The sequence below is a fragment of the Struthio camelus genome, chromosome 1 (genome assembly GCF_040807025.1).
Source record: "Struthio camelus isolate bStrCam1 chromosome 1, bStrCam1.hap1, whole genome shotgun sequence".
NCBI classification, from domain to species: domain Eukaryota; kingdom Metazoa; phylum Chordata; class Aves; order Struthioniformes; family Struthionidae; genus Struthio; species Struthio camelus.
Window position 1 is genome coordinate 2,070,822 of NC_090942.1, and position 25,410 is coordinate 2,096,231.

At 47.6% G+C, this 25,410-nt stretch overlaps 1 protein-coding gene across 12 annotated transcripts in view; it reads right to left on the bottom strand.

The window, feature by feature from the left end:
• Window positions 1-25,410, bottom strand: part of FBH1 (F-box DNA helicase 1) — a 30,770-nt gene that overhangs the window by 5,028 nt on the left and 332 nt on the right. For 3 of the 12 annotated variants that reach the window (XM_068948872.1, XM_068949608.1, XM_068949644.1), the window contains exons 2-16: window positions 23,344-23,508; window positions 20,615-21,192; window positions 19,048-19,178; window positions 16,237-16,372; window positions 15,789-15,979; window positions 13,302-13,415; window positions 11,550-11,644; window positions 9,120-9,288; window positions 8,002-8,230; window positions 6,931-7,018; window positions 6,469-6,555; window positions 5,117-5,253; window positions 2,861-2,960; window positions 2,568-2,689; window positions 731-806 (exon numbers count right to left, since the gene is read on the bottom strand). In XM_068948872.1, coding sequence (XP_068804973.1) covers window positions 731-806; window positions 2,568-2,689; window positions 2,861-2,960; window positions 5,117-5,253; window positions 6,469-6,555; window positions 6,931-7,018; window positions 8,002-8,230; window positions 9,120-9,288; window positions 11,550-11,644; window positions 13,302-13,415; window positions 15,789-15,979; window positions 16,237-16,372; window positions 19,048-19,178; window positions 20,615-21,192; window positions 23,344-23,508 — 2,418 coding nt within the window. Of the gene's footprint in view, window positions 1-730; window positions 807-2,567; window positions 2,690-2,860; window positions 2,961-5,116; window positions 5,254-6,468; window positions 6,556-6,930; window positions 7,019-8,001; window positions 8,231-9,119; window positions 9,289-11,549; window positions 11,645-13,301; window positions 13,416-15,788; window positions 15,980-16,236; window positions 16,373-19,047; window positions 19,179-20,614; window positions 21,193-22,027; window positions 23,312-23,343; window positions 23,512-23,615; window positions 25,276-25,410 lie in introns of those variants that run through there. The other 9 variants (XM_068949260.1, XM_068949033.1, XM_009679297.2 and 6 more) reach the window with 9 other exon arrangements.

Below are 25,410 nucleotides of genomic sequence, written 5' to 3' on the forward strand. Positions count from 1 at the left end.
CCTGCTTGGAGCAGGGGGTTGGACCAGAGATCTCCCACGGTCCTTTCCAACCTGCACTATGCCATGTTCCTACTCAGATGGCAAGGAGTTTTCCTAAGAGCTCATACTCTAAACAGCCAGTAACAACACCCACATAATCACTCACTCATGGCAGTTCAATAACTTTTGTTTCCCTTTGCATATCATACACAACAATCCTTGCCTACTGATGCCAAGGCATAAGGACATCATACAGGCACGATCTATTTGCTAAATGACACCCACAAGCAAAGAGGAAGCACGTGCCAGGAGATTCAGTGTGCCAGGTTATTTTTTTTTTTTTAAAGAAATACAGCTCCCACAGGAGAAGTCTTATGACAAATAAAAAATGAAATCAAATCAGAAGATCGAAGGGGAAAAAAAACCCAACATGTCAGTTATCAGGCTCTTACCCTCAAGATATGGCATCTCAGAGGGAAGCTGGAAGGGGCTACATGACACAGGCCCCGCAGTTTCTGTGTTTGTGGCCCAGCCAGGCAACGAGCAGTCACGAGCAACTGAAATAGCACAGCCTACGACACTGCTATTTTAAAGTCAGTTTGCAAGACATAACAGCATGAGAACTTCTAGCCTGGTGCAAACGTTAAATAAAATATCGCAAATCATTTCGCTTTCCATCACCACAGCAGAAACTAAAACATCAATGCTGCTGTACGGAGGATCACAGAGACAAGGGCGAGAACATACTCACATTTTTCCCGTTCGTCTGCCGGTTGAGAGAGCTTCCAAATATCATGAATTTTGCTCAGTCCGAAACGGGCAAGCCCCTAAAACAAAGAACAATTACCTTAACATACATGTGTCATTTAGAGATTATAGATAAGCTAGCTGGGCCCAATGTTTATTGATGTCATTAGGAAGCAAATAAAGGAAACATGCTGAAGATGCAAAGGGAAGCTGCTTTCCTAAAACACCTGAGAACAACACAGTCAAAGGCAGCTGAAAAGGCAATGATTTAGCTCACTCCAGATTGTCACACGAGACAGACGGACAGCGAGAAGAGAACAGGCTGCTGTCTCATCAGCGTTACAACAGAGCTACAGCAGAATTTTGCACTCAAAGGCTCTTCAAAGAAAAAAAAAAACCCTATAAAGTTTTCTCTTTTGCTGACAAGAAAGCTTTTTTTTTTGGTCCTTTTAGTTCCAAATAGATGCATGCTAGTTCATTGAGACGAACTGAAGAACTCAGTTGTGCGGTAAATGCTACCAGCCTCCTGGCTCCATGCTGTCTTGCAGGACAGACAGCTCCAGACCCGACTGTCTCCCATAATGTACCGCTTTCTTTAATGATGCTAAAATTCCTATGAAAACAGTGGGTCACCACAATGAAGAGAAACATCACGCTAAACCAGCTGTAAATGCCTCAGTTTCAATATAAACTGAAACAAAATACTTTGCTTTGGCAATATTTACTTTCAGAAAGGAAGAAAAAAAGAGGGAGTGAAACAAATTATTTTTTTTCTCCGTGTTTCCAAATGCACTTTGTTTTCTTCTGTCAAAACAGTGACAGTCTGTGTTTACACTTTTCATTCCAAACTGCAAAGACAGGCAATAATTTCTTCCGGAGTAAGCACTTCAAGCATTCACTCTGTTCTGATAGGCAGCTTCACAAGGCAAAAAAGAACAAGAACTTAAAATAGTGTGCAATTCCAAAGAGCAGGCTCTTCCCCAAACACATTCAGTACGAGGACAATCGCTCACTCTGTTTGTGCTTCTGCATCTCTCGTTGCAAAACGAGAACACCTCAAATCCTAGTTACCCATTTTTCAGTTTGAAGACTAAAGATTCTTCTGAGGCTTTTGAAATGTGAAGCATTATTAAAGTGTTCTTGCAATTTGAGCACCCAAACAGCTGCACACACGTGCATGCAGACACACAGACAGACACGCGCAAACAAACTCTCTGCTCCTTCTCCAAGTACACAGGTACTTTTTGTGAATTCTGTGCAAACCTCAGGCTGCCTTAGCTTTGCTCCCTCAAAATCTTCTAACGGCCATGGCAGTGGGTAAGTTAACATCCAGCATTTCTGAAAAAAATCCCCAATCCACTCACCAACAGCGGAGAGTGCTTACGCTCAGCCTGCATAAGCTGATTTTTACAGCTGATTTTTATTCCCCTACTGCAGGAGCACTAAGCAGCTGCTGGCAGCAAAAGGCAGTCAGCAGCGCTCCATGTAACACAAATACCGGCAGCAACTTGTTACAGCCACATCTCGCTCTTCCCCTGCTCCAGCCCCATCCAGCAGGATGGCGCTGCCGCCGCTTCATCCGAAACTGAGGAAGAAAAGGTGCAACATTGCCCAGATGAGTCTAAAACGGGAGCTGGTTTGAGGAATAGCTACTCCAAAATAACCAACCCTTCCCCAGCCATGGCAAACTGCTGCTTTCTCCTTGAATATTAGCTCTACACCTGGGTACTACAGACCACAGCAGACAAGACAGACACACCTATTTCGAGACCCAGGTAGGTGTTGCTAAAAGTGCTAACAGGCTTGGGGACATGAACAACACATCAACAATTTCATCTTACCCCGATTACATGTATTTTTATTGGTCTCTCTCTACCAGTAAGTCTCACTGCATCCTCGAATACATTAAAATTGCTTCGTGATAAGACTGTTATCTTCCCTTCCATGCTGCCTCTCACATCACCTGCACACAGAAATTCCCAGTTAGCCAGTGCAGTAAGACAGCTATCTAGAAAACAAAGATCTTCATAAATCAGGATTAATCTCGAAACACTGTGTATTATGCAGTAGCTCTTTGACTTCCCGGTAATCGAACAGAGCTGACTCTGCCACGTGGTGCAGAGGCACAACTTACCTTCTTGGTTTCCACCCACCAACGTCTTATTCCTGATTCTTTTGCAGACATCCAGAATGGTTGCTCCGACATAAGCTATTTCAGGACCAAATCTGAAACTCTGTGCGGAAAAGTGAAGGAAACAGAAAACAGGGAAAGAGGAGGAACTTGTTATAATCTACCATATTGAAACTGCAAAATTCACACCAACCTTCTGGACAACTTTACTCTTAGAAAAAGCACCCAAAGCCCCAGAAAACTATTCCCAGAAACCCTGGTCATACTTATACCCAAAGCCATAGGAACTGTACTGTAAGATGGACCATCATACACAGCAAAACATGCTTTCCAGCCTCTCCACCCCACTGCGACTCTCCCCCAGTGTGTTAATGGGATGCAGCACATCCATCCTGCAGCAGGGCAGGGACTAGAGGCAGTGGGAAAGCAGCCAGTTCCTTCACTTTGCTGGGCTGATGGAGAGGCGGCAGACCAGAGCAGCAGGGCAGAGCTGCGGGTTGCTCCCTGTGCTTTCACATCCTGCAGATCTGGTGCCAACAGTCCGAGCACCGCGGGGTCAAAGCCTTAATCAAGTTTCAGTAGCACCACGCTTAAAAATCGCCAGCACCTTGGCCGCGCACAACACCTCCACTAGCAAAGAGAAGCTGAAAATTGCCTTGGGAGGACAACAGCCACTGACACAAACGTGCCCTTCATCTTCTACATTAAGAGGAGACCCTGGGTGAGGAGGAAAGATATGTCTTTTTGACTGATCGGTTAACCTAAGGCCACATTGCAGTTGAAAGGGCCACCGAATGGAGGTCGTGGGCCTACGCCTGCGGATCCGGCTGAAAAGCACAATGATGTGATCACTAACAGTGGTACGATGAGTGGGCAGGAATGCGAGTCTGGGGACAGAACTGTCACTTTTGGGAGCAGCAATGTTAACTTTCCTATGAGACTTAATAGCCAGCTTTGAAGAACAGACTGCCTACGCCAGGGGATTGAGAAAAATCCCCAATGTTCTGCAGCTGGAGGCTTGATCACAGACAGTGCATGTCTGTATTGGCTTAGGGTCTTCTCTGTCTGGCATGGGTGGTGCATTTTTGGTGTTTTGCTGAAAAGATCTTTTGAAGGAGCAGGAAGGCGGCCCTTGTTATCCAAAAAAGTGCTCAGATGTCCACAAGCAAGGTGATCCCAAGGCTTTAACGCGATGCGCCACTGCAAATAAAGACAGTCCCCGTTCCTATGCGCCTGTCCCTGGGCCAGGCTGGCATGGCACGAGAAGGAAAAGGCATCTGGGATGGATGGGTTTTTCTGGTGGCAGTTCTGGCTTAGAAGCCAGTGCCATTAGGGCCTAAACACACTTTTGCTTTCGGTTTAAGCTGATTCATCCTGCAGGCGTTCCCAAGGAACAGTCCCTCCCTTACATTAGCTGTGATTATACAAATAAGTTGTGTGGCCACGTGGCTAATCAGGCCAAAAAACTAATCAGGGCAAGTTTCCAGCTGGAACAACAGCAAGTTAGATAATCAAACTGGAAACCCAACTATCACTTGTGCTGAGACAAGAACGGCGGCGCTCCTTGAGGGCAACCTTAGATCAGCCAAAGCTGCTCACGAAACCCTGCCCTCAGCAAACAGTGCATGAGAGGTCATGGCCCAAATGGTGCTGGGGGCCAGAGCTGACGATGCCAGGGTTTGCACAGAGCCAGAGGCAAGATCATGACCACGTGCACAGCCGGCGAAGATGTCTTCCTTAATCCACGTAATCCTTTATTTCAAGGACTGGCAGTGTGAGCAAGAAGGACGTTTACCTCTGCCTGTTCAACCGAAGCTGAGAACTAACTGGAGGATCACCTTAAAAGGAGTCATACTCCAAGGTCTGTACCCCATTCCTCATTTTTCAAGCCACCCACCTTTCCCAATGATGAGATAGGATCACTCCAGCAAGAGGCACAAAGGAGCTCTGCTGTGCTGACAGCAGAGCACATCACTAATCTAGGCAACAGAAATGTTCCACAATGACAGACTCGGGAAGTCTGGCTGTTAGATGCCTTTTAAAGGATGTGAAACGTTTTCCGCCTCATTACGGTTCTCTCCAGAGAAGGACAGCAGCAGATTTACTGGATGGAGCGTGCCCACTAGCCCTGCTCATGCACTTTGGGACACGCATGGGAAAGAGATTGCATAGCCCCTGGGCTCCCCTTATCATCCCTGGAGCTGCATGAAGCCCTAGCACAAAAAACTCCTACTGGCACACGCTGCACCCTTGTCTTACCTGGGTGAGATAGTAAACATGGGTGTGAGGCACTGTGTAGAGGGTATTGACAGCCCCTCGGAAGGTATAGATCTGCTGGTGAGGGTCTCCTACAAGGATTACGCCGCACGGCTGTGACAGCACGATGTCCACAATGGCTGCAGGAAAACATCAGAGCGTTATGGGGGAGCCTGCTCATAAACCAAGCGTGAACTTTGCATTATAAAGGGGACAGTGCAAGTCTGACACAAGGCCTTTAACAGCACACAAAGGCACGCAGTTATTAGAGCAGAGAGATGCTTTTGTGGATGAAGAATTTAGCCAGTGCCTAGGACAGAAGGCTCAAACCCCAGCCTTATAACAGAACTCTTGCATGAGGACTCATGCCATTTAAGACGGGGCTGACACAGCTGCAGGAGAAAGCAAGTGGAGGAGAAGGAAAGAGCTCTACAAACACTCTCCCGTTATTTTAGTCTGCCAGTATTCCTGAACTTCCTGGCGCTGCACAGCATCTTCACTGACACGCCTGAGTCCAGCACAAATTCACCACCCACCCCCAGCGATCTGGATGCGCTGTACATGTGCACACTGACTCACTGCACATCCCAAAAAGCCCTGCAGTCTACTGTGATCAGCCTGCCCAATGTTCAGTCGCTCTGGCGGAGCAACTTGCTTGCCTCACACAGAGCTGCAAAAGCGCAGCCATATCCTTGCAAGCCCGGGTCTCCAGTAAGCACGGTGGGAGATGGTCTGACGAACTGATTTAATAGCTGCTGAAAAGACTGGGCCTTCTTCTGCCCCCCTTCCTTTGTTCCCAGGCAGTCCACCTCCCTTGCACGGCTCTAGCGCTTATCGCATCCCCTCGGCAGAGCCAATTCAGCTTGTTTTGCAGCAGAGCTATTCCCCATATCCCTGACAAAGAAAACAAATAGTTTTCTGCCAGGTGACTCAGGTCACCCAGGGTGGTGAAAGGAACAGGCAAGACCCGCATGCTGTGCCGGGGACAGAGCAGCTCAGCACTTCTGATAGCGCAACCATTTAAAGTCTCGCTGCTATTTCATCAAATCACATCCTCAGCTATGCTGGTGTTCTGTTTTTCCCTATTAGCAGCAAAGCAATAGCAAAAGGGTCTCTATGGCACAGCTGGACGTGCAAAGCAACAGAATTAAGAGTGCTCCCAGTAGCTACTGCCCCTCAGCTGATGCACACGTGCTCCTGTAGCCTGTTGCTACGCAAACTGCCTTATCGAATTTGCAAGGATCCAGGACCAAGCTCAGGTTCAGTTACGATGTTACAGCTGAGGGGCAACATGTGAGCATCCTCTTTTTAAAGTGCTTAGGAAGGATGTGGCTCTGTCTCCTGTCACCGCTCACCTGGAGTGCAATCCTGTGCTTCATCGACAAAAATGGCATCGTATCCTGTGAGCTGAGGCTTGCTGAGCTGCCAAAGTTTCAAATATCCTGAGAGAGAAAACAAGGCGTATCAGCCACAGGATCAGAGTTTTCTTGTCATAGAACACCAGGACCGTAAAAACTAATCTCTTCTTAAGAAAAAAAGCTGTTTCTGGCCCTACTCCTTGCTTGGAAGTTCCATGACATTAGGGAAGGTTGCAACTCCCTATTGCTCCCGCACGTTGCGAACAACCCCTCCAGCCTTTGTGCCTGTTTTGAACTCCCTGGTGAACCAGTGCAGGTGCACAGGTGTTTTATACTTTTTGAAGCTCATTCCTCGTACACAGTCAAAAGTAAGAAGCGTGAAATGCCAAAAGCTGTATCGGTTTGATCTTCTATTATTGCTCTTTAGCTGCAGGCGACTTGACATCTGTATGCTCTTACCATCACATGTTATCTTGTAATTCTTCTCTACGTCTCCATCCAGCTTCTTCATATTGTGCCATATCTCTTTTGCCTCTTGAACATTGATCTAGAAAGCAAAACCGAAACAGCCTGTATAGGTTGCTTTGAAAAACAGTTCAGGCACAGCAGATCTTGAAGTCCTAGCATAGCTGGTACTGGGCAGGCAATGAGTCAGCAGTGTTTAAATGTAATACTCTTCCTTTGGCTACCTTCCCAAATTCCCTCCCTCCTTCCAAGCAACTCCTTGACTAGATTTGAGCTTTTCACACTGGCTTAAAGGTAGCCTGTCCAAATCCAGACAGACCAGTTAACTTCCCCCTCACCCCGCCCCAAACACAGTCTTTTCCAACTGCAGCCCCCTGAAAAGAACATTTCTCTGGCCCAGCTAATAGAAGAGTATAGTACCCTGACTTCTGCTGGCTAACACAGACTTTGTGCTTATTTTGGCTTCTCTGGTGAGCTTGTCAGCTGCAAAAGTACTTAATACTTTGAGGATGTAAATTAATTCCCTGCTGGAAATAACACCTGCAAAACAGATTCCCGTCAGCTGGACTGGATCTGATCAGATGTGATCAATGCAGAGCAGAAAGGCTAATTTTCCCCACGGCTCCAACCCACATTGTCTGCAATGTCAGTGCTGTCCTGTAAGAGCTGCTAAGATGTTTGTACTCCAGTTAAGAAACTTTGGGTTCAGCTCTGCCTATCGGAATGACTACAAAAAAAAAAAGATTAACGTCTTTATACATTATATCACATTGCCTTTCAGGCCCTGATAAAAATACACACAAGCTCTTCCTTCTTTTCACTGCAGGCGAGAAATATATGCACAGGGTGGAGCCTGCTCTATCCTCCTCTCTATGAATCCGTTGTACAAGCAGCAGGCGTAATCAGGCCCCAGTTCCTTTGCATTTGTCACTGGAGGAAAAATGCGTTTTGAGAGTTAGTTCTTATTGCTGAAGCACAAATACCTGTGAACCACGAGAAACGGGATGAATATAGCCCCTATTCTAAACCTTCCAGCTCAAGTCTTGCTTAATCATGGATACTTACTTTCTTTTCTTCTTGGCTAACAGCATCCCTCATGCCATGCGTATTTTTGAACCAAATAGGAGTGTGCTCTTCAGAGATCTCTTCATCTGAAGAGGCAAAAAAGTTTTCAAGGGTCTGTGTGACTGTTTTGCCTCTTACGAACAGAGATTGTCCTTTGCGATTCTGGAGAAGGAAACTCACTGAGTAAGCTGACAGCTTGGAGAAGTTTAGCTTGCCTTTTTCTTTATAGCTGTGTCACAGATGACAAAAAATAATAAAGAGAAAAGCTGAAATACACATGAAAAGCCTGCTGGAAAAGCAGTCTCGTTTTTGCTTCTGTTACTCACTAACACTCAAAGAAGCTCTATTTTATACACCCTCCTGCCTTTGACCTCGTAAAGGAGTATCTTAAAATTCTGAACGTATTTATCTTCATTACATTTCTGGGGGAAGCAAAAGCTTTTATCCCCATTTCACAGATGAAAAGTTAAGCCAGAGTGACATACACATTGTTCAACCCTGCAATTACACGTTGTTTTCAGCACCAGGTAAGAGGATTCCCTCCTTTTCCACGCCGTGGCTCGTTTTCCCGTAGATGTGCCAACATAGTTGTTGGGGATGCCAGGAACTGAATCACTAGAATAACCTAGGTTAAGAAGACCCCTCCCTCTGCTAAAAAAAACCAGAAATGATGCAATTTAGACTTCAGCTGTGTGAATGGCTGTACCACTGAAGTGCACAGCAACCAAGTTTGGGCAGAAATGGGAACTCAGTGGCTTTCCGTCTCCCACCCTTCTTCCTTTCACAGGGCACTTAGCTACAAATGCAGGCTGGATGAACAGCCCCCAAAACAGCTGTGTGACTTATTTCAGCACAGTTTATGCCAGGGAAGGAATAGAGTCTGTTTTCCAAGTGCCACATGGATACTAAAATCACTGGCCCATTCTAGCTGAGAGAACAGAGAAACTGCAAATTACAGTCCGGCTTAAAACAGGTGAAAGAAATTAAGTGTTTTCCTTATCATTTTTTGCTTCCTCAAATCCTGGAAGCTTATTTCAAAAACCCGACGTTCCTTTCCTTCCATGCCTTTTCCGTGCTCCACTGGCCTTGAATGAGGAAATTTAAAGATCCCCACTCACAGTTTGCCGACGCTTCCAAATGCTAGCGAATGGAAAGTCTTGCACGTGACGTTCTGGGGAAAGACACGTTTTCCTCTCTCTGCAACAGCTTTGTTAAATGTCACATAAAGGAAGTTGAGGTTAGCAAACTTCTCCGCATACTTGATCAAAGTTGAGGTCTTTCCTGTACCTGAAGAACAGATGGGAGTCAATAAAAAGCATTCGTAGTCAGGAACGGACGAACCTGCACACCTCTTACCAGCCTTACCTTCCCCTTCACTGCTGTCCCAACCGCACAGCAGGATTATTTGCGGCTAAGGGGCATTTATTCACAGATGCTACTGAAACCAGTAGAAGTGAAGCAGCTCTGAAAAATTAATATTTGTAGCCAAAAAGCTTTATTAAAAAATCACTTTATCACCCACTATTCCAGATGCCTGAGTGCATGTAAAGGTACTGGTTCCCCGAGAGACAGCTTGGCAAGTGGAAAGTTAAAATTGCTATTCTGAATGCTTCATGAGCTCATTTCCTCGTAAGATCTCCCACTAATGCTGCTCTCCATTACTCTAGCTTGCTGCAAGATGCCATTACCCACACCTCATGGCACAGGTGCCTCACGGGTTTGCGTAATACCAGTCATGACAGAAACTGGACACAAAAAGGCTCTGCACATTTCCTTATCTGCTCCTTTTTTTTTTTTTTTTACACTGAATGATGAAATAGTGCCAGCAAACTATCTCACCTTGCTGTTCACACTTTCCCCAGGTTACTGGTGAATGTTGGACAAAGCGGGTCCCAGCACAGATCTCTGTAGGACTTGAGTAGGGACCAGTCTCTACCATGAAAAACTAACCATTTGCTCCTACTTTTGTTTCTTATCTTCTAACCAACTATTTACTCCTTACAATTTAATTTATTTACCCATAAATTTACCCTTATTTACCCATAAAGGGTTGCTTGCCATTCCCCCTTACACCCTTATACTTCAGCAGCTAAGTTTCTGTAAGAGCTTTTAGTGAGTTTGAGTGACAATTCAAACAGACTGTATCAACTAGACCTCCCTCGGGCTCGTGCTTACTTGACAAAATCCTAACAGATTTAAAGGGCACAGGACCCCCTTTTCAAATCTGATGTTAACTCTTTCCCAGGAGATCAGATTTATTCATGTCCAGTTATTCACTAATTCTATCCTTTAGTATAGCTTTTACCGATTTGCCTGATACAGATCCTGGACTCACTGGACAGTTTCTTCCCACGTCTCCTGATAACCCTTAAAAAATGACATCCCATTACCACCTTCCCATCTTCTACAGCCATGGCAATTTTAAGCAAGAGGTCAGATACTGGTTCAGCTGCTTCACACTTGAGTTCCCTTTCATCTCTTGAGTGATGCAGCCCAGGTCATGAAATGAATAGTACCAAAGCATATTTCATCCATAACCTTTTCCACATAAATTTGAGACTGATCCACTGGTGGACCCCCTATAGAGAAGGACCCTGAGATGGGTCCTTTGCAAGATCTTCCATGAGGAACACAGATGTGGAAACACATTTCGTTTCTCTGCTATGGCTTTATTCACTTTAAGACATCATTTATATTGCAAGTAAGTAACTGATCCAACAGACGTTTCGGCAAGCAACCTCCTCCACATGTTTGAAGGTTTGAGGTTTATGAGGCTTTTACACTTTCTGCCAGCAGCTCCTCAAACTCTTTTTCTGCCCTGCCTTATTGTGGTTACGAGTAACCTTATCACAGTTAATGAATATTTTCATTTTCATCATTTGGACATAGTGACTTTTTACAGATATAAGAAGCCACCACCAGTGGCCTCTGCACTGTGCTGCTTAGCCACACGTGTCCTGTGGTCTTTTGCAAGCCCGCTCTGACAGATGGCCTGCGTTAGCTCTGAGCCTCCAGTGTTGTGTCTTTAAAGGAAACTCTCTGCAGGTGTAGGGAGATGATTTCCTTTTCCTTTTCTTTTTAAATAGGCTTCCTCAACTTCATGCAATTCCCCTTTCCAAAACAGAGCACAAATGCAGATTTCTTGGCTTGCTTTGCTCCTACAAGGATGCCAAGTCTAAACAAATAAGAGCAACTCTGTCTAGTTGCTTCTGGACAGTAACCCTGCAAAACTGGTCCAGCACAAGGCTAAGCAACACACGGAGAGTCGCCTCCCTGCTGCTGGGTTCCCTGACGAGCTGCTCTGGGAAGTCACTGACAGCGCCCAAACATTCGGTTTCAGCATCGTGCCCCAACATGACATTGATCCTGCTGCTGTGCTCCTTGTTTCTGTTTCTCTGCAAAAGCTTGCTTTGATTTTTTGTATTGATTAAAAGTAAAGTTGATCCCCTGGCATCCACAGAACTCCTCAGACAGAAGAAGCAGGGAGGGAAGGAACAGAGTTAGAGCTTATGCAGTTACTCTCCTAGTATCATTTGTGGCTTTCTTACCTGCAAATGCCATAATTTTCACTATTTGACCACGCTCAATTTTGTGATTCAAAATCCTTTGCTGTTCATGCGTCAGCTTTATTTCAGGCCAATTTCTAAAAACAAAAAACAGAGAGAAAGGAATTAAGAAAAAAAAAAATCCTCCCACATACTCAAACAAGCTAACAGCAGAAGGAAACCAAGGAACGATGGGTCCTACTCCACAAGCAGGAAGGTAGCACTGGAGCAACCTGGTAACTGTACAAATGAGAAAACCAGCAACTTCCAGGGAGTAAGAATAGATTGGAGATGGCAAAATAAAAGGTGCAGCCTGGAGGAAGGTCACATAGGAAAAGAGCTTCTCAAGGGTCCTAAGCCGTGTTTGCAAAATTAATTCGGCACCCAGAAGCCTTATGCTCATTGAAAACAAAGAGGACCTAAGGTTTAGGGTATTTTGTTGCTTTTGAAAGCACGAACCTTAAATTGCTCTCTGATCTCCCACTGTGTAGGACAGACCAGTTATCCCTGCATCACAGGGGAGCTGAGACCAGTTATCCCTGCATCACAGGGGAGCTGAGAGCTTTGATTAACATTTAGAAAAGCATTTGGTGCTTCAGGCTGCAGTGCAATTGTTTTATTAATAAACGTCTGAAGCCTGTAATCAGCCAGCAGTGCCAGCCATCTCTTTTCACAGAGTCCTCCCTGATGTGCTCCATGAGGGCAGAAAGCCTTGTTTAAGTATCCTTGACATTTCACAGCTGGCAGTTAGATGGCTGCTGCCAGAACATGCCTTTTCCTGAACAAGCAAACTCCGCTTAAAAGGAGTATTGAAATGGAAGGCGTAGAACAAAAGGAGTGGGAACCCACTAAGAGGTGAAACCCAGCATCTGTTTACCTTTGATTTTTTTAATTGCCTCTATTGCTGTTGTACCTCTGATCATCAGTGATTTTACTGGATTGAGCCGTGCTACACCTCTGAGGGAAGAAAGCGCGGAAATGCTATTCCCGTTTTGTAGATAAGGACACAGAGACTAAATGACTCAACCCAGGGTAGCTGCAGCAGAAGTGAAACCAAGCCGGATCTCCCATAAGCCAGGGAAGTGTTTTGACTCAACTGCCCTTCCTTTACAATGGCTTACTACCTACCAATGTTAATTTATGAGAATGGTGACAAAGGAATCCAGAACACAGGAACCAAATCAACATCCTGAGGCTGGTATATTGTTTTCTCTCATGCACAAAAGCAGTGCTTGTAAATGAACTACCATATTTTTTGCACTACAGTAACATCAGCAGCAATCCAGCCCCAATTTCAGCTGAAAGCAACTGCGACATACTCATGTCTAGAGGAAAACACTGTTTAAATTTGAGCAGGAACTCTCCCCTTCTTCTAAAGCTTCTCTTCCATAGGGAGGGTGGGATCAGTGATGTGAGCAGGTGTTCTAGCTCTGTGAAATTTCAGCAGCTAGCACACCAGAGTGCACAGAACTGTCTTCCACCAATAAATAGTAAATAGTCACATCAGTGAATGAAGACCTCTAAATTCAGTCAGTGGAAGTAAATAATGTCAACGCATTTAAGGCCTGATTCTGTTTTCCTCAGAGCATTCAGGCAGAAGATGACAAACAGCTGAATAAAGTTTTGTACTAGTCCTTATGAAACTTTGAATCTTGTCAACTAGGCCTCGCCAGGAAATGTTTGCTCCAGAGTCAGCGCTGCACTAGGGACCTGTGCGCTTATGCACATTGCTCAGCTCCGCTCTAAAGGCATTACCCGGACCAGAGATCTTGTCTGTAGCGTGAAGCAGATGTTTCCTCTTCTACTGTCTCTGTAGTTACAGAATCATTTTCCATCAGATACAAACAGTAGAAAACATTGTAATGAATCCTAGTAGAAAGGACAAAAGAGAATTTATCACTGACAAAACAACAAAAACACACTAAACTTCTGAAGCCATCTAAAAGACTTCTGATATGTTTAATACTTCCAAAGGAGCTATGTACAAAGCGCATGCAAAGCCATCTTTTCCAGCAAGATGCCTCTATCTGGACTAGGGCACCCCAACTCTTCTGTGAAGGGGACAAAACTGCCTGTGCAACAAGCCAAGACAATGAACCCAGCAAGGCAAAAGCTCCAAAACACTGAGGGCTGCAGCCAGGCAAGAGCTTTTGTGTCGAAACTCAGGAGAAATCTTCGTGTTCGCGCCGTGAAACACTGAGGACATTACGGTGCATCAGGCGCAAAGATGAAGCCATCGGAGACAACGCTGGAACAGACCACAGCAGGCAGGCTCCAGCGAGCGCTTAGCGAGTTGCAAATGACAACGTTAATATTTCAACGTGCAGTTAGTTAGACTTTGAGAAGTGACTGCAAAGGCCGCATGGGGAGAGCTCTGCGTTTGTGGCCTCTCTCTCATTCCTGCTCAGGCTTGCTAAGTCTATGCACGAGATGTTGCCTAACGGTCTGCTGTGCAAATATGCCCTGGGATTAGAGCCCACAGGATCCTTCTGCTCTCCTGGACCACGATCAGCAACAGAGAGCCCGGGGGGGCCGGGGGAGCCTCAGAGAGAATCTGGGGCTCGTTTAGGCCTCGGAGGTAAATCAGTTTCAGCAACTGCCTCACAATTAATTTATACAAGTGTGTTAGCCCTGACAATACCACTTCAGGGTGTTTTGTCACTGTGTGCTGAGGAGCACAGTGACTCTGCAGCTTTACCCAACACCAGCAACAGCTGGTTTAAAATTAACCTCCCTCCAAATTCGCCGTTGTACGGTAGGGCTGACATCGTTGTGGTTTCACCACTTTTAATACAGCTTTGTTCCTGTGACCTAACAGCTGCCACCCTGGGCCAGACTCAAGGTCTGTACTGCCCAGGCAGACTTCCTATCTCACGCGAGGTGACTTGCACACTCGCTCACTAGTTGCACTAGCAGCTGCAGAGAGGTACCAGACAGTTCCTTAAGGGGCATCTTTCCTCCTTGTGCTTTATATCACAACCTTGTGTGGTTTGAGGAGATAACAGCAGAAAAGACACACGGTCATTCCTACTTCTTCTAGTCTAGATTGTTCAAGGAGATGCAGATGGCACATGAGTGACTTTTACACCGACTTGTACATTGCTAGTGAGCCGCACCCTTTGTCTGCCAGGTCCTCAGCAGTCATTTACTCAAGTTAGTGATCTTCACCAGTGATTATCAGTCACTAACAGTTCAAACAATCATCCTGGTTTCCCTCGTTTGCAGCCTGAGCAGAAGGGCCCACGGCACAGAGGATGAACTCTTCTCCGGTGTCTAATACAGGCTGGACTATACGTCACAGAGGGCAGCTTACAGAACTGTCATCTTTCTGTCTACAGATTCATTTTCCAGTGCAGTTCCTTTTCAGTCTTTCTGTAAGAAGGGTTTCTGTGTGTCCTTAATCCTTATTTCATCCTCACTACAATTCTGAAGCCACATGTGGGCTCTTACCAGCGTTACCAGGCGTCTCTGTGAACAAAAGGTGCCGGATGGGTCGCTCCGCACACGCAACGAGCGCCCAGGGGACTTGCAGCATCATTTAAGAGGAGGAGTGAAGTGCCAAACCAGTGTCAGGAAGGTAATTACTGTTTCTACTGCTATGTCTGTATTTCTAATCAAAATGTTTCTATAGTAGCTTTCAAACCTCTATTTCAAAGATTCCTGCTTTTATTTCTGAAAAAAAATCCTCCTTTTTCTTAAACACTACCTCCCGAAAAAACAAGCAGATTACAAAACAGTACAGGAATCAAAGCAAATCTAAAGGGAATGTTCCTGCAGTTTATCTTCCCAACTGCCAGGAATACAATATTCGAAACTCCCATTGGAGCTGGTCCACAGAGCTGGAAACATTTGTTTTATACCATTACTTTCTAGAACATAACATCACAGAAAGGCTCTCCATAACTAGGACTGGACTCAACTCACAGCTGCGTCAGATTAAGTTCCTCTGAGCACAGAACTGCTGCTCTCACAGTTTGTTCAGTGCCACACATTCCTCCAGGATATGTGCACAAAAGAAAACAAGTTACCCAGATGTTACATACACTGATTTGTTAGTTTTCATCACTGCAGAACCCTAGAGAGGTGCACACTGCTCCTGACGAACTGCACGCAGCAAGGAATCGCAGAGCCCTAACCGACAGGAACGTAAACGCTCATGACTATGTATATACACTGTATATATTACATACAGCCAGGCCCAGAAAGAGACAGTTGGGCATGACGCACCTCCCTGCTCCTTACCTGTTAGTGATGGCAACATCCCTCTCTCTCATCGCATACAGCAGCGTGGCTATGCAGTAAAGCGTCTCGGTCACGTCCACAGCGGAGAGGGTAGAGCTCGGTCTCCACAGACGCGCCATCAGCTTCTGGATGTCACGGACGCCGTCAGAGAAAAGCACCATGGCTGCGACTATCGCCCACATGTTCTCAGGCTGGTATCGGCAACGAGAAGAAGGACTGAGCCAGGCCTCCCAGCCTGGAGCCTTTAGAAGCAGGGAAACCCCCCAAACAACACTTTGCACAAAGACATACGCCACGATCAATTCTGTTCAAATTCTGTTCAGTCCACCCCGAATAGTTTTGAATAACACCCCACAGGGAAAACTTTTAGATATGAGAGGGCAGATATGTCCTCAAAATACCAGCAGCTGTTGGAAAGGAAGGAGAGGCGTTAACTGCTTAAACTTACCCCCGTACTGCTCTGTAAATGCGGCAGTTTGTTGGCGATGCAGATTACAGCTTTCGGAAAGAGGTGGTGACTCTTCAGACACTGGAGAACCGCACTGGGATCTACCTTCTGGCTGGTGTGTATGGCAGACACGCACCTGTGCAGAACGGCAACAGCGGCATGTGCAAATGAGCCTTATTAAGCGAGTTTACTCTCTTGAGTAAATAACGCCCTCTTCAAAAGCAGAACACTACTAGTTTTTAAGCAACTGTGGATTCCTCTTGCAGCTGTTCACATCCAAGCTCTTTACCTCAGCTGTGTAACTACAACCTTGCTGTGCACCACCCATGTTTGGAAACGTTGAGTGGGGAAGCTGCAAAGTGCTGAACTTTGATTCCCAATCTGGAGCTGTGCCTAAAGCCACGCACACAAGTCTTTCTAGTCCTGTTACACAGAGCATGCACTTGAATACTTCACCTTAGTCTGCAAGCTCCTCCTAGCTGTCTCAAAGTCTCCCTCCAGAAGAGAGATCTACCTTGCTCTTAACCCAGTTTGACTCTTCTCCTTGCACCGTTTAACTGCCATACAAAATTGCTCTCCAGACCAAGGAGATCTCAACAGAGCACTTGCACTTATTGGAGACCCATCTCTGGTCCTGCGCTTGCTGCTGAGCTCTGATTGATGGGGTCAGTCCAGGAAGGCAGCCTTTCAAAGACAGAAAAGGAGAAAATACACTCGAGTAGGCAGCGACCAGGAAGAGGAATTCAAATTTCACATCCTCCATGAGACGTTTGTATTTTCGCTAAATGCAGGGAAAGCAGAGCCTCTCTGAAACCCTGGCTGATCAGGAGACAGGGAGCAATGGTGACCTGGCGGACCTGAAACGTGAATGGAAGGAATGCTTAAACTGAGCTTCAGGCTCTCTCGCCTAGTCACCCTGCAGGAAGCAACCACTGCACGGCTTCTCCCAAGTCTCTTCTCAGGCACCCAAAAGGCAGCAAGTGACAGGACAGCTCAGCATTTTGTTATTTTGCCCTCTTGCTTGTCTTGGTGCTCCGGGCGGCCTCCTCTCCGTTGCTGTGCCCTGACACACAGGTCCATCTCTGAAATGTTCCTCTGGGCCTCCAACTCCAGGCTGTGGAGAGCTCGCGGCTGCTTGCTGACACCCGCTCGCTCTGGCCGTCCCCAGCTCTTTCCTCCATTGGCAAAACAGCTGTCTCCCTGCCCTCGAGGAGGCAATACCATCCAACTCAAAAGGTCACTGCAAAGACTGTTCATCTGCCTCCACTCCGTGGTTGGCTTCTCCATCTTCTCAGACATCAGGATGAGGCTATCCCTGCCCCAGGCTTTGCAGCCTCTCTGTCACTTATCCATCACTTTGGCACTTGCTGTCAAAATCAGCACTCGTCTCCCTCTGGTTAAACTCTCACACCCTCACAGTGCGGCACCTCACGATTAGAAATATTGAGAGTTACCTTGCAAACCTCCTTTTCCTGCAGTACCTTCAGAAGCAGAGAGGTCAGGCTGCTAAGCTGTACAAACGCCATTTGGGAGTTGCTTATAAGCTCCTTGGCTAGAGAGGCACGCGCGTGCATGGTGGTGGAGTCCAACCTAAAGCAATCTCGGTCCTCGACTATAAGGTTAATTATTCTCCGCTTAGAGATATTGGCCCCAACACCAAGAGATGGAGAGAGACGCCTGTCCACAACATTGAGGACCATGTCCTCCCTTGTCCAAGGGAGGCTGGTGCATCCATATCGCCCCGTGCTCCGCCTGGCCTTCCTTGGGCGCCCCAGTGACTCCGTGACAGTAATTGTTATTTCTGTAACGTTTCAAAGTGAAGTGATGGAAACAAAGCCGAAGTTGAACTTCAGCTGTCAGAAGGCTGTTTTTAAGAGCAGCAGCACCGCAGCAGGGCAGGGCAGGGCAGAGGAGACCAAACCTTGCAGAGTCTCAGCCCTGGAGGAAGACTGGTTTTGTACTCGAGGGAATCACGTGGCTAACTCCAAAAGGGAGCACATCAATGTTTATATGATACAAAAACTCAAAAGAGCAGACCACAGGAAACAAAATTGGGGGAGAGCTGAGTAATTGGTCAGTGAAGAGACACTGTCACGTCTGGGACGCTTACTGCCGGGTGGGTAACTCTTAAGAGAATTTGAATGATTTGAAAACTTACTACAGTGACATTACACTTGCATAGCAGAAACGTGTTTAGATGACTGAGTGCCACAGATGGGGAAGCCACAAAATAAGCCACAGAATAACTGAAGTCGGAAGGGACTTCAGAAGTCATCTGATCCAATCCCATGCTCAATCCTCACGCAGGGACAACTTCAAGGTTTGGTCATTGGTCCAGTTGAGGTCTGAATATCTCCATGGATAGAGATCTCCACTTCTCTGCATCAGCGTTTGACTACTCTCATAATATTTACTTGGAATTTCCCACACTACAACTTGTGCCCTTTGCCTCTTATCCTCTCACTATGGACCTCCAAGAAGAGTCTCATTAGACAGGGCAAGACAGCAATCAGACTCCCTTTCTGCCTTTTCTTCTCCAGACTTCATCCTCTGCTCACACATCATGTGCTGCAGAAACAACGAAGAAGAGAAAGAAGGTTTTTTCTGCCTATTTCTAGAGCCCCACTCTCTAGAGTGATTTCTATTGCTCATATAATTCCTCCTTCCTCATCTAAACAGGGAGGAGACATAAAGGAAGAAGGCAAATCCACTTCTCTCCTGCCAATTCACAGAATGAAATAGGAGAAGACTCAATGCAAGGAAGATGGGGAGGATCTACAACTACAAAGCCAGGTGCTGAAGCAGACTCACCTGATCAGCCCCACCATACATCCTTCCTGCTCCTTTGTTATGGCGTAATTCTCCAAGAGCTGTCCAATGCTGTGCAGGGCTGCGTCCTCCTTCATTACATATCGATGGTACAGCTTTTTCCAAGGGATGAACTGGAATGCGAAGCACATACACCACCACCTTTCATTTCAGAGCACTGGAAAATAGGTTTCTTCTGGCAATAAGCTAACCAACAAGATAACTTTCAAAGAAGACCCGGAGTTTAAAAAGTCCCTTTTGCTTGATGGAAGCAGGAACCTAGCATGAGGCAGACATGGAAAACAGAGGAAAGAGAGAAAGACTTGGGCCTCATAGCCTGAGAACTTGTCAGTAAGAGGCCTGTTTTTCCAAACTGACGGGAACGGGGTGATGCTGGTTCAGTTTCAAATGTCAAAGCATTCATGGAATGAAGATATTTTGAGCACTATTGCACAGCTCTGCTTTGAGTGGGGTTTGACAACAGAGCGCTTAAAATCCACGCCCCCCTGAAGCCTGCTTACCCTCCCACAGCCTGCTGTGGGACTTCTTTAGCCAGAACTGACGGGGCATTATCTTCTAGGCTGTATCTACATTACAAGGTGAAGAGCAGACTTGAGAGAGGACCAGAGCACACTGAGCATTCGACCTAGGCATTTTCCACACGTCTCGCTAGCTGTTCAGTCTCAGAGCATAGCTGGTGTGCTGAGAAAGCAGTCGGTGCAGGACACTTGCTGTATCGTGTCCAGCCTTGCCTGTCCGAATTTCTCAGGTGGGCATGAACAAGAACTTGGACTCCTACAGAAATGCTGGCTGAGATCAGTCTCCCTCTGCTCCAAGTCAGGCCAAGACAGCCTCTTCATACAAGCTGAGGGTTTCCAGTGTGAAATGTGGTCTAGTGGTGGTCAAGTCTAGTGGTGACAGCTGCCCCGAGTCACCTTTAACTGACACGCAGAGATCTTAGCTGCACCCAAAACAACTGCCAGTGGGTTCACAACTGTTTGTACTGCGAGGGCCTTGGCTGCAGAAGAACCAAGCTCCATAAAAACAGAGATAAAGGCCCAACCACAAAACTTGTTTAACTCCAAGAGACACCACACGCAGACGCACACACATAGGCAAGGCGGATGGCGACACAGAGCAGCCCTGGGAGGACGCTGCCCAGTCTTGTAGCCAGAATTTCCTGCATGATCCCTGGCAGAAAAAAAAAAAAAAAAGGCTAAAAGGAAAACAATGAAGGGGGATTTTGTGGAGTTTTACAGGATGCTCTTTCCATGCGTGGAAAGACTGCAGCAAAGGAAATCACTCCAAAATTTCCTGATACAGGTTGGCATTTGAATAGGTAGGAACGAGGCCGAGAGTATTCCCTGTAGTCCTGAAGGCCAAAACAATGGCAAGAGACCTAACAAGAAAGGATGAGGGCACTAGGGAAACAATAAATGGATTTAAAGGAACCAAGACAGACAGGCACAGCATGGGTGTTCCTAGAGCAACATGTGCAGCCACAAGACTGAGACAGAACAGAGCAGTAAGACAAGGACCAGGCTCAAATCAGTATCACGGCAGTCCTTACCAGTGGATCACTGACAATCTGCCTCCAGGAGTGACACACCAGGCTCAGGCTCTGATACAGGTCAGTCACAGGGAGGAGAGCAAAGATGCTCCTCAGGATTTCGGTGGGCAGCTTATCAATGCTTCCTTGAGGCTCATCCCAGTTCCGAGTGCCCAGGAGTCCATAGCGTGCATCAGGAATTGGTTCGATTTCCATATCATCAAGTTCCTTCTTGATTCGGCTGTGCTCTTGCTTGATTGGGTTGTGCTCTTGCTTGATTCGGCTGTGTGCTGGATGAACCACCAGTGGCTTCTTCTCAGGCTTGCCCCACAGACTGTACTTTGTGTCGTGGCTGCCTGCAACTGTGGTGGACAGCGTCCGTTTTCTGGAGGGGGGGTTTTCCCTGGGAGCTGGTGCAACATCTTCATCCTCTAGAAAGGAGCAGAGATCCTCCATGCTGCTGAAGGATGCATCAACTTCAGTGAAGATCGAATCTGGTAGCTCTTCTTTGATTTCACGGCTCTTTGTCCTGCCTGCACCTACTTGCTGTGTCTGAGAGATCTTGAAGTAATCGGTGATGTTCTTCTGCCGACCTCGGCCTAGAGAAAAAGGAAGAATGTTAGTGAAGTCCACAGAAACAGACGAAAAGTGCAGTGCTCCTAGCTGAGCTAACAGGGACACCGGAGACTGCATAAGGTGGCATTTTTTTCTGCCTGGCTCCTTATCTCATGGATATATGAGCTGGATTACAGGTGAACTGTCCTGCTTCACGGTACCTGTCTAGCAACCTATGGAAGTAAACAGAAAAAAATTCTTCTCCTTGCACTGTCCACATAATCAGGGCATTCTCGGAGCATGTCTGACAGCTCCCTCAGCTTCTAGCAAAAGACGTGCTCTGCATTAATCTGTAGCTCTCTGATTAGCAATCCTCAGCTAACATAACAAAGTGCGTGTGTGTTAAATGTAAACACACCTGCACATTGAACTTGATGGGAGATATTTCCACTAGTTAGAGAAACACAGACAGGAAAGAAACATAAAAATACAAGACTGGAATTATTATGGCATGCCTCGGAGACTGAGGTAGGGCTTTTAGTGGTTATTTACTGTTGTGAACCTGGTGAATGAGAAGCACACAAAGATTTTAGGAAAGCTTCAGGGTTTGGCTACTTGTCTGTATCACGAGAAGGTCACTGCACCAAGCGTTTGCAGGCTGCTCGTACCACAGAATAAGACATACCAATGTTTTTAAAAGATAAACAGTTGTTTCTTGCCAGATGCCTTCGGGCTGCAAGGCAAAAAAACACTGGAGCCCATAAGGGAAAACAAAACTTGCCAACAGTCTGTTCTTCGACAGTCAGCCAGCCTGCCTAGGCCCGCAGACATGCACCGCACTTGCACGCTCATGCAGTCCTTCCAGGTGCCTAAACTTACCAGCGCTGACAGCATTCATTGCATCCTGCTTCTAGTCTGCAACATATCCTGATGGCTTAGCTGAGAGGAAACTCACGAAAAACAGAAAAAAGAAAATTTCACAAGCAACTACTGCTGATTTTAATGTGTTCTGTTTCTGGATGCTCCTGCAGGCACGGCTTAAAGAAGCCTGATTTGCAAGACACTCACTGCTTAAAAAAACGCAGCTCCCTGACTAATGTCCGAGTCCGATACTCTAAAAACCTGGAGCATTGAAGGTTAGTAGATTTTTAAAAGCAAACCTGCCAAAGATACCTGTTCAGAGCTTATGTAAAAAAAGAAAAGTATGCCTGCAAGCACAGAGTCTAGGACTCTGGTGTCTTGGCTCACCAGCAGATCTCTCTGTCCAGCTTACGCCAGGGTACGCAGAGGTTTCCAAGTTAGCCAGGCAGACGCTGTAACACACCTAAGTCTCACTTTCCAGAGTGACCAGAGCACTCAGGAACTCAGGGATAACATTTAAGATAGTTTTTGCTCTGCTTCTCAACTGTCCCCCCTGCATATGTGCGTGCGCATGGGCGTGCGGGATCTCTTGTAGTTAAGCAGGTTTTGAGGATGGGCCTGGAAAGAGCCGTTTCCCCTGAAAGTCACGCCTTGAGCCCTGCTAACTGTCCTGTATAGATCAGCTCAAAGTCTTACCAGTTCTCAAAAGCACTTAAGGAGCCTGAGACTTTGGCACTGTGGAGAACAGCATCCCATCTCTATAAAGTGTGGATCACAATGCTTCCCACTCCCAGCAAAGTCCAAGACCACTAATATCTGCTAAGCGCCGTACGACCGCTTTGCAGCCTTATACAACCAGACAGCTAATTATTATTAAATAAGTGACCTAACGAGCATACAGAAGTAGCTGTCGCATTGTTAATGTCGCCTAATTGCAGGGGCTCTAGTGTTTCTTGGGGAGAACTGCTGTTCCCCGCAGGCCGCCTCCTCCGACAGCACTAAGTACAGCTCAGCTTCTGAAAGCAAGAGAGACCCAGGGGCATTTTTGGTGTGAGGAAAGCCCAAACCAGGCCTGACGGGGATCTCGCTCCCTTGCAAAAGAGGGAAGTATTCATCGTATCCCCTCCTCTCGCAATTTGGCTTCCCAGAGGCAGAGGTTTAAGCCCAGTTAGGCCATGGACCACTCACAACAAACTTCACCTTGCCTGGTCTTGCTTTCTTATCGGCAGATGTCCAACAGCAGACTACACAAAGCCCTTCCGTTCCACGCCGCGAATATCAACGTTTTGCTCTCGCAAACCCCTCACGCTGCAGAGGATTTGCAAACCCTGTACCTCCTGGTTGCTTCTTTGTCCGGTGGGTGGGATAGAGGCCCCTGTTTACGTCTCTGCTCGTTTGTCTTTGGCTCAACGGCTGTGTCAGGGACGACGAACCTTCTCTGCTCCGTGCGATGGCTTCGCAGTCGTCGGCCGTAAGGTGCATTTTTTTGAAGCGCTTCACTGCTTCGCCAACATGCAAAAAAAAAAAACCCAACCAAACAAAGAATACTTGTTAGCATCCCTTCAAGCAAGCGGCATTAAACGGTCCGCGTTTTTAGCAGATGTGCCCTTTTAGCAATTTCTTTTCATTAGTTTTACAGGGCAGTCCGAGGGTTTTCACCAGGAGTTTCTCCCAACAGCTCACAGTAGACGTTTTCACAACATGCTGGAGTCGTACTAGGGGAGGGCAATACATTAGCAAAAACGACGCATTTACAGTTTGCAAAATTACTGTAATGGTGCCCTGCAAAGAGTGAACAACGCAATTCGCCACGGGAGGCCGGGAGAGGACAGTGACTTGCGCAAGGAAGGTCAGAGCCAACGTTCAAACTTTCAGGTTTGAGCTGGGTCATTATTACAAACAGACCTGAGTTGGGAAAAGGGCTTTGAGGACAGAAAAGCTTGTGCAGATAGTGTTGACCATATTCCACAGAGGGATACGGTTTGCAAAGCTCCAGAAAATTTATCGCGCGCCGTTAAGGAGAAAATACAACCTGTCCACAGCACAGCTCTTCCCTGTGATAAGAAAGGTTAAGAAGAAAAAACCACCTTTGGAGTTATTTTAAGAAAGCCCTACTGGGAATCTGCAAGAACTCCTCTTTCGTGAGTGGCAGCAGCCATCAGAAATAACGCAAATAACGCAGTTTCCTTCCACGGCAAACGCACGCAAGAGATACGAAACGCCCGCGCAGGAAGGGCTTCCCTCTTCCAGGAGACTTATCTGCAAAATGCCACTCACTCGGCTTCACTTTGTCACTGCAGCACGCCGCGGAGGATAAGCTCCTGTAACGTATTTGTGACGGCCACGGAGCTGATAGAGCACGCAGCAAGCTAGAGGCCAGTTTGCTTCCTGACGCTACTTCTTGCACGTCAGCGCGACCGAGGGGGCGTTAAGGGCACCCGCGGGGGGTCCCCGGGCAAGCCGGTTTCTAACACACCACCTTCCTCCAAACCCAGCGCCCCAACTGCCTCGAACGCAAGATCCCGGCAAACGTTGAAGGCGTCAGCTCTGCGTCCGCTCCCCGAGGCCTGGGACGCGGAAAGCTCCCGGCCAGGTTGGAGGCGGGACGGGGAGCAAAGTCCAGCAAGGGCTTCGCTCTTCTCGCCTACCCCAGCTAACCAGCTCGAGCCGGACCGTCAAAGCCGGACGGTCCAAGCCGAGTGTTTTCCAACACGCCGGCTCGGCGCGGACGCCGGCGGCCAGGCCGTTTCGGCCCTTCGGCCCCGTTTTGCACGTCCCACCTCCGAGCGACGGCGTCGCTACCGAGGTTGGAGCAGCCGAGGCCGCAAGGCGCACCAGCCCCCCCCCGCCCCAGGCCTTTCGGCCCCCGGCGGCCGCCAGCCGCACGCAGGCTCCGGCTGCCTTTACGGGACCGACGGCGACGACCAGCTGTCAGGAGCGGAGCCGGCCGTCAGCAACAACGGGAAATTTTGGCCGTAAAGGCGCGGATAAGAGCCGCAAGCCGCGTCGGCGACGCGCCGAAAAGGCCGCCGGAGGCGAGCAGCAGGCAGGGCAGGTGGAGGGGAGCGGGAAGATCTCGCGGCCGCTCCGGAGCGTAGGCCGTGTTTCCCTTCGGAGTCGCTTCCCGGCCCTCCCAGGCCACTTTCTGTTTCCTTTGTGCAAGATGTCCGGGCCTGGCCTGCTCGCAGCGCCGCGTCGGCCCGGGCAGGCCTTGGGGGGCCCCCCCCGCACCCAGCCTGGGGCTGACCCCCACTGCCATGGGCCCCCCCCACGACCCCATTGCCAAGGGACCCCCGTTGCCAAGACCCCCCCCCCCAAATTGCCACAGGCCCCCCTGCCCTGCTCCCTCCGTTGCCATGGTTCGGCCCCCCCCCCTGCCCTGCACTCCCGTTGCCATGGTC